Source organism: Tursiops truncatus, chromosome 1, assembly GCF_011762595.2.
Source record: "Tursiops truncatus isolate mTurTru1 chromosome 1, mTurTru1.mat.Y, whole genome shotgun sequence".
In the NCBI taxonomy this organism is placed as follows: domain Eukaryota; kingdom Metazoa; phylum Chordata; class Mammalia; order Artiodactyla; family Delphinidae; genus Tursiops; species Tursiops truncatus.
This window is the reverse complement of record NC_047034.1, coordinates 32,173,197-32,186,522: the sequence shown is the minus strand read 5'-3', so window position 1 is coordinate 32,186,522 and position 13,326 is coordinate 32,173,197. Positions and strand designations below refer to the sequence as shown.

The 13,326-nt window shown below is 51.0% G+C and overlaps 1 protein-coding gene across 1 annotated transcript; it reads left to right on the top strand.

The window, feature by feature from the left end:
- The first annotated feature begins 471 nt into the window (after window positions 1–471).
- CHIT1 (chitinase 1) lies at window positions 472–12,537 on the top strand. Its single transcript, XM_004330326.3, is given in 12 exon segments — window positions 472–496; window positions 1,759–1,788; window positions 4,042–4,243; window positions 4,825–4,881; window positions 6,474–6,639; window positions 6,846–6,970; window positions 7,640–7,763; window positions 9,734–9,919; window positions 10,230–10,343; window positions 11,641–11,767; window positions 12,292–12,449; window positions 12,451–12,537. Coding segments are annotated over 12 exon segments (1,401 nt in total).
- The last annotated feature ends 789 nt before the right edge of the window (window positions 12,538–13,326 follow it).

The window sequence follows — 13,326 nt, the reverse complement described above, 5'->3', positions numbered from 1 at the left end:
CACTATCATCTTACAGAGAGATTACCTAAATTCCAGAGAGGGCCCTGGTAAAGCAAGCAGGCAGGCTGGTCTGGAAGCCTGCTCCCCTCATTCATGAGGTGTTTCTCTTCCTCCAAAGCCTGGGGCTACTGGTGGTCCTCACCAGCCCACACAGAGAAAATCAGAATCAAGCTTGCCCAGCAGAACATTTAGAAACACTTCCCTCTTCCCTTCCTTTGCCTCCTGGCTTGGCAATGATGAGAGCCCAGGTTACACCCTGTGATTGTTCCAGAAAACCAAGCATTGCTAAAGGGCATTATGTCAGGTGTCCCCAGTCCGTGCTACTTGGCACCCTAGACCTCCATACCACATCCCCTGCCCTTGTCTGACTTCAACACCCCTGGCTGTGGTGGGACAGGGAGGCCTGATAAAAGGAGGGCAGGACCTGGATAGCTGGTTGTGTGGGCTGGAGTCTGTCACTGAGCCAGCACCATGGTGTGGTCTGTAGCCTGGGCAGGTGAGTGGGTGCTGTCGGGGAGCATGGGCTGCGCCTTGGGAGCTGTGGGGAAGTGGGGATGTGTATGTGAAATGGCTCCTTGGTGCTGTGTGTAAGGAAGCAGAAGCTTCCAGGAGAACTTTGGAGGATCATTCCATTTCTCCCCCTGCTGCCAGGCTTGCAGTCCCTGTGGGCTCCCCCCTGAGGTCTTTCAGCCCAAGAGGCTTTGTGTTGCAAGGAAAAGCTTTTCTCAACAGGCTGAAAATGACTTTTCCTCCTGTTTTGGAAGCCTAGAGTCAGTGAACCCCTCGGCATTGGGTGGTTTTGTCTTTCCTGTGTTCTGAGGCCCCCTACTCTCCAGGGGTGCCCTGGAATTCACTGCCAAGGAATTCTTCCCCACCCTGATGCTGGTTGCCCTGCAAAAGGCAGCCTGGGAGCCATGACCCTGGGTGCCCTTACAAATTTTCATGCAGGTTTTATTAGGTTAATGGGAAGATCCAAGGTCTCCAGAGAGGTGAAATAAATACTTTTAAAGGAGTCCCACTGAGCCCTACGTCTCCAAGGATATTGGTAACTCAGCCAACCTCTTATGCAGTGTGGCAGGAAAGCAGCAAAAAGTAGTCAATTGTGGCTGTGAGCAGAGGTACAGAGACCTCACCTAGAGATGAGCTCTCTGGCCTAGCCCTTCCAAATTGGCTCTTTTCATCCTGAGGACAGGTTTTCTACTTATTTCAAAAGAGAAACCTTCTCTCTAAAAAGCTTAAAAGTCAGGCTTCCCTGGTGGCTCAGTGGTTGAGAGTCCACCTGCCGATGCAGGGGACACGGGTTCGTGCCCCGGTCTGGGAAGATCCCACATGACATGGAGCGGCTGCACCCGTGAGCCATGTGCTCTGCAATCGGAGAGGCCACAACAGTGACAGGCCCGCGTACCGCAAAAAAAAAAAAAAAGCTTGAAAGTCAGTGGTTTTCCTAGAATCTTCCTAAATCCACACTGCCCTCTACTAATGTTCTAGAGAGGGGGCAGTCTCAGCTCATGGAGACTTCCATCAGCTCTGGGACTAGCCCAGGCCAGGTAGGGCCCCCTGCTGTCTGGCCTGGGTGAAGGGATGGACACAGTGCCCTCCTGGGTCCCTTGTGGGCAGAGGAAGCTGGATTTGTAGGAAACTGTCCTGAGCCCACCCCCATCCCGGACCACTTCTCGCTCCTGCCCTTCAATAGCCATAGAGGGCCTGGGAAAGTAAGAATGACATCTTAATCTCTGCCTTCTCTTTTGTGCTGTTCAGGTTTGATGGTTCTGCTGGCGATCCAGTGGGGTAAGTGGCGCCTTTCTTGAAGCTAGCCCTGGGTTCCCTCAGCCCCATTCCCTGGGCCCTGCTACCCTCTCCCATTCACTCCCCCAACACTTATGTCCACCCCAAGAGCTCTTGCCAGATTTCAGTGGGTTCTCGCCTCCAAAGCTCCGGCCCCTGCAAGTGTCCTTGTCTCCATAATGACCTTGCCATTCCTTCTTCTGGGAAGGTTCTAGCCTCCTAACCCACTAGCCGAACTCCTGTGTGTCCGTAGGGACAGCTTAAATGTCAGCCTCTCTCTGGTGTTTCCTGAGGTCACTTGCTCCAACCTCTGTGCTCTCATCGTACTGGAACCCATTTTACAGTATATATCACAGTGTTTCTAATTACTGGCTTAGGCGTCTCCCCTACCACCAGTAGGGGAGCTCTGAGCTACTGGAAGTAAGAAACCTAAGTCTTCCCCAGCTCCACGTCCTAGCCCCTTGGCTCAGGCAAGGACAGCACACTCTTTCCGTGTCTGTTGAACTGATTGCATGTGGAGCTTGGGAGAGCCAGGAGGGCTCCTTCTTGTGCAGGGGGGAACTCTCTGGGTGATGTTTAGCCACTTGGACTCCTGGGTTCCCTTCCTATCCCACACCACTCCCTGTACTCAGACCCTCATCCTGAGCCTGGGCTGTGGCACAGGACACACATTTCCCCTCTTCATCTCACAGGAGGGGACAGCCAGTTCCAGAGAAATAGCAAACATCGGGAAGAGAGAAAAGTTGAAGATTTCCTCAAAAGCTTTAATCCAAGCTACTTCTGGGCATATGGTGTGCTATGGTATGGGATGGTATATATTTCTAATAATAGAGTTTTGTGTGGGCTAAGGGTTAATGTATGCAAAGCACTTAGAACAGAGCTTACTTTCTGCCAGCACTGTTCTGAGTGTTTCACATACATTAACTCTTCATTCACACAGTAGTCCTTAAGATAGGAGCAATCATCATTCCCATTTTATGAAGGAGAAAGTTGAATTATCTGGCTAAAAAGTTGCAGAGTGGGGATTTCAACCCAGGCATGAAATTCCAAAGTCCCTGCTGTTAACCACCAGACTTTGTTGCCTCTATAGTACAAATATTCATGCACAATATTCAATATGCTATGGCAGGATATGATACAAAACAAAAAGAGCCTCCTGGGTCCTTTCTAGATGGTCCCAGGGATGTGTTCGCTGGGTTAATCCCCTGCTTCCTTCTTTTGCTTTGGGGAGTTCACCAATCCTCCTTCTATGTCACTCAGGCAACGCCCCAGTCCCATCGGCAAACTTCACTCCCGGGTGACCTCTAGTTAGGGCCAGTGACTACCCAGGAGCCAGTGACTACCCAGGAGCTTTGACTCCTCTCCTTCTGAGAGCCATCCATGGGCGCAGGGGTGTCTCAGCCAGCCCTTCATGCTCTGGGTTCCTACACACCCTCCTATAGCCACTTTGCACTGCTCTCCCTCCTCGTCCTCTCACTGGCCACATGGGGGCTGCAGGAGGGTGCAGAGAGACCCTGTCTGTGCAAAAGGAAATCCTAGGGTCTAGACCGTGACCACAGACATACTCCAGTCCAAACTCATCATTCTGCCAAGTCCCTGGCATAAAATGCTGGCGTGTACAAACCACACGATCATAGTCTGCAAGGCTGGAAGAGCCCTCAGAGACCACACTGTCATTTTCAGATGTGGACCCCTAAGCCAAGGCTAAAGAGATCGGCCCAAAGTACACTTCTGGCAGCTGCAGGGATGAAGACGAGCATCTTTGCGTTCCGGTGTTCTGGTCAACTTTGCACAGTGCTGCCCTTGGTGGGAGCCATCACTGCTAGACAAGCCCCCATCTGGGAGGAGAGGCCCTATACACAAAGCCATTCTACAGGGTATGGGGATGACAGAAACAAGCTGCCTTTTCCTAGAGAAAATATTCTCTTTGTTAGAACCTTGTCAGTGATATTAAACCAATTCTCTACAAGGGATAATAGTATGTAAATGCAAACCTCTTTAAAGCAAGACTAAAGAAACATAAACCCAGGCCTGTAACTGGGGCCTCCTCTCTGCCACTTTATATGTTTGTATTTTAATTAACATTCTGAAGTATTCCAAGCCGTGATTTGAAAGTTCTGCCTCCCTGCCTCCAGCAGATGAAGGGCCATGTTTAACGTCTTCTGGCATGACATAAGTTCTGCCTCTGGGCAGAGGGTGCCAGTCCATAGCAGGCCCTTCTGATTGCCATTTCTTTGCTTTGCCCCAACTGGCCAGGCTCTGCGGCAAAACTGGTCTGCGACTTCACTAACTGGGCCCAGTACAGACAGGGGGCTGCTCGCTTCTTGCCCAAGGATGTGGACCCCAAGCTGTGCACCCACCTCATATATGCCTTTGCTGGCATGAACAGTCACCAGCTCAGCCCCATAGCGTGGAATGCTGAGACACTCTGCAAGGAATTCAACAGCTTGAGGAAGATGTGAGCTGCAGTGGAGGAGGTGGGGATGGGAGGTGGAGAAGACAGGCGCCTCCTCTCAAAGCCAGAAACCTTCTCCATTACTGCAGTCTGGCTGCAGACCCGCTGTGTGGCTTTGGGCAAGTCTCATCACTTCTCTGGGCTTTCCCGTGCTTATGTGGAAGAGGTGGGGGTAGATAGTGACTCCTTAAGTGCCCTTCCAGTTTAGGTCTAAGTGGAATCTGGACTGTGAAACTGTTTCCCTCCACTGGGAATGAGTGCCCTTCTATCTCCTAAAATCTATCTATCCTTCAGCTCAAGTGTTATCACTACCTTAATACAGCCTCTCTGAAGATCTGTCCTGATCTCTTGCTTTCTAAATTCCTTGAGTGTACGGCTCCCCAGCCAGATAAGAGGTCCTCAAAGGCAGGAATGTGTCTTTTCTTTCCCAATCTAGAGCTTCCCTGGTACAGAATATGACCATAGGGATTTATATATCCCCTACCTCATTCCACCAGCCCTGCCAGGCTCCTTGCTTCCTTGTTAGTGAGGTGAGCCCCAGGACCTGGCTGGATAAATTCTGGTGCTTCTCTTGTCTTTTCCAGGAATCCCAAGCTGAAGACGCTGCTGGCCACTGGGGGCTGGAACTTCGGCACTCAGAAGTGAGTTGTCTGTGGGCACCAATGTGGCAGGGCCCCTAGTGTGGAACTGGCTCACTGGCCAGAGAGATCCCCAGTCGGGGAATCAGCCAGGTAGAGGTGTAGCCAGGGTGAGGGAGAGTGGGAGAGAAGAGTGGACTCTGGGGGCTGACCTTCCTTCTGACTTCTTGGTACCTCCTCAGGAGGCAGTGGAGTGGGCTTAGCTCCAGGCCGTTATACATCCAGTCTTTTTTTTTTTTTTTTTTTTTTTCGGTACGCGGGCCTCTCACTGTTGTGGCCTCTCCCGTTGCGGAGCACAGGCTCCGGACGCGCAGGCTCAGCGGCCATGGCCCACGGGCCTAGCCGCTCCACGGCATGTGGGATCCTCCCGGACCGGGGCACGAACCCGTGTCCCCTGCATCGGCAGGCGGACTCCCAACCACTGCGCCACCAGGGAAGCCCATCCAGTCTTGCTTTACATGAAGCACAGAGTCCGACCTCTTTCCAGGCCTCAGTCTCTTCCTCCATGAAATGTGTAAAGGGAGGGTCTCAACTAATCCCAGACAACATATAATGTCTATATTTTCTGAGCTCTGGAACAGTATGTCTGAGAATTTTTGTTCCCTTTCTGGGTGTCAAAAGCAGTCTGTGAGATTGAGCTTGGATGCCAGAATATTGACATTTCCAGGACATTTTTGATGATTTATGGAGATAATGGAATGGTATATTTGGAACCATACTTTTCCTAGAAAGTGCTAACTGTAAGGTCCCCAAAATTCTAAACCAGTCTTTCTAATACTTTTTTGGATCATGAGTCCTTTTGAGAACCTGATGAAATTTATGACTCCCCTTCCCCAAACACTGCTTATACACAGATTTTTCACTGAAATTCAGGATTCTCAGCCTGGGGTTCCCAGGCACACAAACCTCACTTAAGAACTGATGCTATTAGCTAATTTAAAAAAATAAATTAAAATAGAAACGGTCTATAAAACTCAAGACCCCCAAGAAGTCCAGGGACTTGTTGAGAAAGTAAGATGTGGGGAGGTTGTTCTTGGGGCACCTCAGGAATTGTAAAGAACTCTGGACTAGTAATGGTAATAGCAAGAGCACGAAGCACTCTACAAACGTGAGTTAGAAGAATAGTAACCATGTTAACCTGCCAGGGAAGTAGAAGAGCAGCCCCCCAGGGTTACCCAGATCCTCACTGGCCTGCTGGGCTTCTCTTCCTCCTCATCTTAGAAACTGATTCCTCTTCTTTTTTCAATCTCCATGCTGGGTTGACAGCCAGCTCTGATTCAGGTTAGAGCAAATCCCTGGGCAGGGATGTGGCAGTAAGCTTCTGGAGGGAATTTTGGGAAGCAGAGCTCCTAGTGAGTCAGTGTGCCCCTGGTGATGTCAATGTTTTGGGGCACTTCTACATTGTCCCTTTCCCTTAGCCAGGCCCATAACCCACCTGCAAATATCCCGGCAGCCTCTGAAGCAGCCCTTCCGGTGCCCTTCTGGCCTAGACAGCTGAGCACCAATATCTTGAGTAGTTTCTCACTTGCCTCTGAGGGAGCATGACCCACTGTCCTGTGTAAGACAGGCCCACACTTCCCTTTATCAACCCACAGGTTCGTGGATATGGTGGCTATAGCCAATTACCGACAGACCTTTGTCAACTCAGCCATCAGGTTTCTGTGCTAATATGGCGTTGATGGTCTCGACCTTGACTGGGGATACACAGGAAGCCGGGGGAGCCCTCCATCAGATAAGCAGTGCTTCAAAGCTCTGGTGCAGGTACAGCTGGGTGAGATAGGGAAGACCTAGTTGGCCAGGGGGCCACATAGGTGCTGCTCTGCCCCCAGGCTCAGCTGCTTCATGTGTCTGCATAGCACAGACCAGCCCTGTGGTCAGTTTTCAGGCTCCTGTGCGGGAACATCTGCTTGGGGCTCACAGGGCTACCTGTTCCCTGCCTGTGTGTTCACTCTGAGCTGCCCCTGCAGGCCCTGGCCAATGCCTTTCAGCAGGAAGCCCAGGCCTCAGGGAAGGCACACCTCCTGCCGAGCACAGCTGTCCCAGGAGGACCACACTGCACAAAAGCTGGATACGAGGGGGACAACATTGCTCTGTGAGTCTCAGGCAGATGGCATGGACCCTGTGTTCTCTGCGGGGGAAAGAGACCAAGGGTAGTCTGAGCTTCCCCCAGAATGGAGCAGGGGCTCGCCTGCACCACCAGCAGACCCAGGGAGGGTTTCCTTACCACATCTGCTGCTCCATCACTCCGGAGTCCCTCTCTTTGGAGCCTGGCCCTCAGTCTTAAAGTGAAATATCCCTGGGGGAGGAAAGAGGGAAGCACTTAGCATCTCCAAGAGGATGAGTTCCCACGCCAGGCCTACTGAATAAGAGCCTGCACCTGAATGAGATTCCCAGGTGATTTATGTGCACAACTAAAGTTTGAGAAATGCTAAGCTAGATTTCCCTTCAAAATAGCAAAATAGCAAGAGGTGTCCTTGAGTGGACTGTGTCCTGAGGGTGCTGAGGGGACAGCTGGGAGGAGGATGCTGAAGACATGAGCCGCCAAGAATGAGAATGGCCTGGATGACGGTGTGCGGGGCGGGGGCGACCGGAGGGGCTGCCTATGCTGCTGCGTCTCCCAGAGCCAGAAGGGAGCCCGCCCCCACCATGCAGGTCTCTCCCCAGGCCACACACTGCGTGAGAGGGAAGGGAGGAGCAAGGAAGGGGGAGGGCTCCACCCTGCGCACTAGCCCCTCACTCTTTCTTCCCACGCCTCATGCAGGAACCTGGAGTTCCTCAGCTTCGTGGCCTATGACTTCCGTGGCTCTTGGGAGAAGAACACAGGGCATAACCGCTCCCCCGACGAGAGACAAGGAGAAAGCGGGGCCGTGGCCGAATTCAATGTGGTAAGTGGGAGGACGCCCCTGGCACAGGCCCTTGCCGGTGGCCCCTTTTGAGCGTCGAAGAACCAAATGGAAGGGAAAAGCAGGATACCAAGCAGGGCATGGAGAAGCCAGGATATTTTTGTTTCTTTTGTGTGTGTTTGTTTGTTTGTTTTATTTTCCTGTTCCATGCCGCTGCTGAGGAGAAACCTCACTTCTGTATAGCATGTCGACTGATATTAGACACAAATCTAGTTTGGGGACACATCAAACAAACCAGTGACTAACTGGGAGGCTGTCTTTGAGCTCAAGTTTCCAGCCAAAATGGCTTCCACTCCCTTCATACACCCTCAGCCCCATTTCCTTCAAGATAATGGGTAGCTTTTGCTCCTTGGCACTGAATGTCCTTCTGGAAGGTGTTTTCTGGAAAGAGGTGAGAGCTTTCCCAAGTTGATAACATCTCAGGGCAGAACCACCCCTACGCCACCCCAGTCCCGGGAAAGGGAAGGCTTGGTTGTAGACTGGAGTGGGTGGAGGTTTCCTGCCCAGCTCTTCCTCATTCAGTAGGCTAGACATTGTTTTACAAGCCCATTCTAATTTTAAAAGTCAAGATTGACCGTATCATTTCTCCTTCTTAACAAACAACAATAACAAAAAGCCCTAAATTAAAATGTTTGTTAATTTTGGGAGCCCACATCTTTGTGTGTCAGCTGGGTGGAACATCTAGGACTTCCATGGCTCTTTCACAAATAAAGTGCACTTCTTCAGGCACTTGAGCTGAGCATCTAGACCTCACATTGCACCTGGCTCCTCCACCCTCATCTGGGAAACTGTGTGGGTCCCAGGAGAAGCCAGCCCAGTCAAGTGGGGAGACATACAAAGACATTCAGCTGAGAGGTGAGGGGGTTGAACTCCCGCTGGCACGGTGCTCTCCAAGCTGTGTGCCCTGGATCCATGTGGGGGAAGGGAGGCCTTTATCCTCCTACAAAGAGGCCTTCTACTCTCCATACTATGTGCCCTGCATGTTGCTTCTGGCCAGAGGGGTGACTTTTCCAAATTTGCACAAAAATACCACAGAACTTAGCAGGGTGCTCTGCCCTCTGCCCTCAGAAAGCTCCAGTCTGACCAAAGATAAATCATATGGACCAGCAAAACCAAATACACGTAAATCAATACAGTGAAAATACCTAAGTGCTAAGAGGTTGCAGGGTAACTAGAAAACCTGGACTCAAACAGGGTGGCTTCTTGGGGAAAGTGAGCCTACCGTCCTGGTTTGAGGGAAGAGTCTTCATTATTTGTTTAATCCACAGAGTTATGTTGGGTACCTCCTCATGTCACAGGCCTGGGGGTGTCATGTCAAGTAATACATGATGGGGGAAGGTCTTGTGCAGAGGCGGTGAAGAAGCCCTGTGCTCATTTGTTCTTTCTATTTGCGCATCTTAGTGCCAAGCATTGTTCTAGGCACTGGGGATACAGAGATAAATAAAATTCCCTGCTCTTGTACTGAGGGTGAAACAACAGTGATGGTAATGATCACAATCATAGCTCCCCTTTATTGCACTATGTTAGACTTATACATGCATTATATCTTTTAATTCTCACAATGCCCTTAGTGACAAATATTTTTATCATTTCCATTTTATAGACAGGAAGCTCGAGGCTCGGCAAGATCAAATAAGCTGCTGGGTAAGGCAGAGATCGTTGTTTACTGAGGTATCCCAAGCATCTAGGACAGCGCCTGGCACACAGCTGGCCTTCAGTAAATATTTACTGAGTCAATGACTGTTTGAATCCAGAGCCCATGCTCTTGGCTATAGGGCCATGCAGCTTCAATCACTGTGGTTCAGGGTCTAAGACGGGATCTAAAGAAGATGGGGAAGGGTTGGAACACTAGTAAATGCTCATGAAACTCCTCTGGAGCCCCCAGGCTTGGATGATCTGAACCAGTCTAAAGGCAAAGAAAATTAACCCTGACATTCCTCCTTCACCACCAGGACTCTGCCATGCAATGGTGGCTGCAGAAAGGGACCCCTGCCAGCAAACTGATCCTTGGCATGCCCACCTATGGGTGATCCTTTACCCTGGCCTCTTTGTTGGACACCGGAGTGGGGGCCCAAGCCACGGGGCCTGGAACTCCTGGCCCCTTCACCAAAGACGGAGGACTCCTGGCTTACTGTGAAGTAGGAAAACCCACAGCCACCCCGAGTATTGTGCAGAGCAGGGGCTTCTTCTCCCATAATTTCTGGATGAGGATGCTAGGCACAGTGAATTCTGGTTGGGTAAATTCCATCCCATGCCTGTCATCTTGGATTTATCCCTAACCCCAGGTGCCTCATTGAATCGACAGTTCTAGGTCACTCAGTCTAGAGCTTCCTAGATTCTCCAAGCTTCTCAGACGTGAATATTTCAGTCTCTAGTCTCCTCATGACAGGGAGAAGATGCTTGCAGTGCCTCCCACCTCCTTCCCAGCTCTGCCCTCTGCTCCTACAGGTCTGCTCTTGGAAGGGGGCTGATGAGCACAGAATCAAGGACCAGAAGGTGCCCTATGCCTTTCAGAGCAACCAGTGGGTCGGTTTTGACGATGTGGAGAGCTTCAAAATCAAGGTGAGGCTTGGCCCTGCTGGGAAGGTGTGGTCCTGTGTGGGCCCAAGGCCTGTCAATAACATTCAATGACAGCATTCAGAACTTCTTCAAGGAGAAATATCCCAGCATTTCACAGATCTCCATGTGATAGCATTTGGTACCATTATCACCTATTGATTAAGAAAAGACACAATGGCAAAAAAATTGCTCTACATTGGAATCTCTCTTGAAAGTATTTGCATTTTATTAAACACAAATTCTACAGATATATAAAAGGAGAAATACACACAGTAAGGCATATCATTTTATTCAGTCCATTGACAATATTTGGTGCATGTTCAAATTATAGATCCTTTGATTTACTTATATGAAACCCCCTCCACTCCTGCCTCAAAACTTGAGTGCGTTTACCTGTTTCCATGTCTCTCTCTCCAGTGAGGTCATTGGCACCTGCAGAGGGACCTGCATTTGCTCATCTGCTTATCTTTTGTCAGTTATGCAGTGGCAGGTTCTTCTGGTGGTGTAGACAAAGTGCTCTGGAGAATTGAGGAGGCAGCTGGGGGAGATGAGAGAAGGCATCATGGTGGAAGGGATTTTGAGAAAGTCTTAAAGCAGAGAAGGTGGGCCTTCTGGGGAGGAAAGCGCAGGAGAAAGACTTGATGGAGAGGAAAGGGGAAGCTGGCCTCTGAGAGCAAGTTGTACCATAGCTGGAACCCTGAGTGGGGACTGGTGTAGAAAGGGAGGTAGCTGGGAGGGACATTGGGGCCATCAAGGGTTCCAACCACCCCTACCCTGTAACCCCAGCCTCACGCCAGAGGTAAGCCATGGCCCCCTGGCAGGGCTAGGGCCAGGGAAGCCCACTTGGAGGGGACACACAGCCATACCCTAAAGAAGCCTCAGGGAACTGGTGGAGGTGAGAAGGCCCTCAGCGTGGACAAAAAGACATGAAGACAGGGAATGGATTCAGATCTTTGGGGAAGTTTAGTCATTCCCTATGGTAAACTGAACTCATCACAATCAGCAGACAGTACCCCAAACACAACAGCTCAGCCCAGAAAATGCTGGGAAGTTAAGGCTGCCAACCTAAGGAAAGTCACACATCTATGTACTCCTCACACCTCCACCCTCATGTCCACCCCTGGCCATGTTTATGTCAGGGCAGGGAGATTCCAGAATGAATCATGCCCGGCAAGGATAAGGACTAATGGACCTGGGGGTGCTGGAGAAAGGAGGTCCCTGCCTGGATGAGGAAACCGGCTCTGGGGCTGCTGGCCGGGCTTCCCTGTTCTCCTCCACCCCCATCTCGCTCCTCACACAGGTCAGCTATCTGAAGCAGACGGGACTGGGTGGGGTCATGGTTTGGACACTGAACATGGACAACTTTGCTGGTTTCTTCTGCAACCAGGGCCGTTACCCCCTCATCAAGATGCTGCTGCTGGAGCTGAGTGAGTATGGGGTCAGGGCACCTCAGGAACTGGCTTCTTCTGAGGAAATGACTTTGCCCCACTACCGTGATTTCCCAAATTTCACCCCCAGGAGCTGAGGAAGCTGTAGAAATGATTCTCTTTTCACACTCTTCTTCCTCTTTCTGATTGTACCAATGCCTGCCCAGGGTGTCGGTAACCAGGGCTTCCCTCCAGAGGGCCCTCAGCCTCTCTTCTCAAGGCCTGCACTCAGCCTTCATTGTGAGAGCCCGCTGGCCCTCACCATTACTTGGTTGGGCTTTGCAGATGGTAGATAGCCACTGACTGCCTATGACACTTGTAGCTCCGGTGTTTTCTCTTGAGCTGTGCTCCAGCTGTAGGTGTGCTTGCTGTCTGGCTGTTCTCTGCCTTGGGTGTCTGACTATGCCCTGCCTGTAAGGTACGGGGTGTTGAGCTGCTGCTGCCTATGTTGCTGCCCGTGTGCTTGGCCTATGGGTTTGGGATCTTTTGGAGGAGCCTTGGTTGAATCATCACTGTTTTCCCAGGTCGTCCATATATGTCTTCAGGCCCCCCAGAACCTGAAGCTCCTGCACCAGGTCAGTTCTCTGAACCTAAGTATGGCTCCAGCCTCAGACAAGACACCTTCTGCCAGGGCAAAGCTGACGGGCTCTACCCCAACCCTCTGGACTGGTCCAGCTACTACAAGTTGTACAGGGGGGCGGTTGTTCCAGAAAAGCTGCCCGAGGAGCCTGGTGTTCAACTCCTCTTGCAAATGCTGCACCTGGAGTTGAGTCTCCAAGGCCCCTTCGGCCCCAGCACCTGGGCGAGGACCCAGGACCACTCCATAGCCCACCTCCCCAGCTCTCCCTGGCAGTTGCAATCTAGCTTCCTGTGTCTTTCCATATCCAAGCTTTCTGTTCTCAGCCTTGGTTTCCTCTTGTTCTGCTCTTCCTGGGCTGCCTATTTTACTTGAAAAATAAATCTTTGGTTTGCACCCCACTGCCCCCAGATGTGGTGACTTACAGAGGCTCTCTAAGCACTCTGTTAGTTCAAACTCTACCCTGAGGAAGGTAGGGAGACAAGAGGGGAGGGTGACATAAGGCATGACTAGGTCAGAGCCAGGTGAGAAGGCGATCCATTCAGGGTGTCATGCTCTGCACCAGGTCTCACCTTGAAGACTCCACTTTCTAGTGGGCAGCTTCCAGGACACAGATGATCACATCTGGGGCATGGCCCTGGATCTGACACATTCTTCATTGGCTCAGAACCCCTTGGAGAGAGAACTATTCCTGGTGACCTCCATTCAGGTGTTATTCCCAAGATGCTCACTAGATGGCAGCAGAGAAGAGTTGTTCCCTGCCTTAAGGGCTCAGCACACGGCCACTCTGCATTAAAACGAGAATCCAGACCCCCTGCTACTAAGCGCTCATTTGACAGATGAGGCAGGGATACTCATTACCCTCCTTTAACAGGTATTTAAACTGAAGACCTATTCTAACCCAGTTCTGAGACCAAAACCAAGGCCAGAAGGGCATGCACATACAGTACCCTGGACAAATAGAGTAATCCAAATAGTCCTT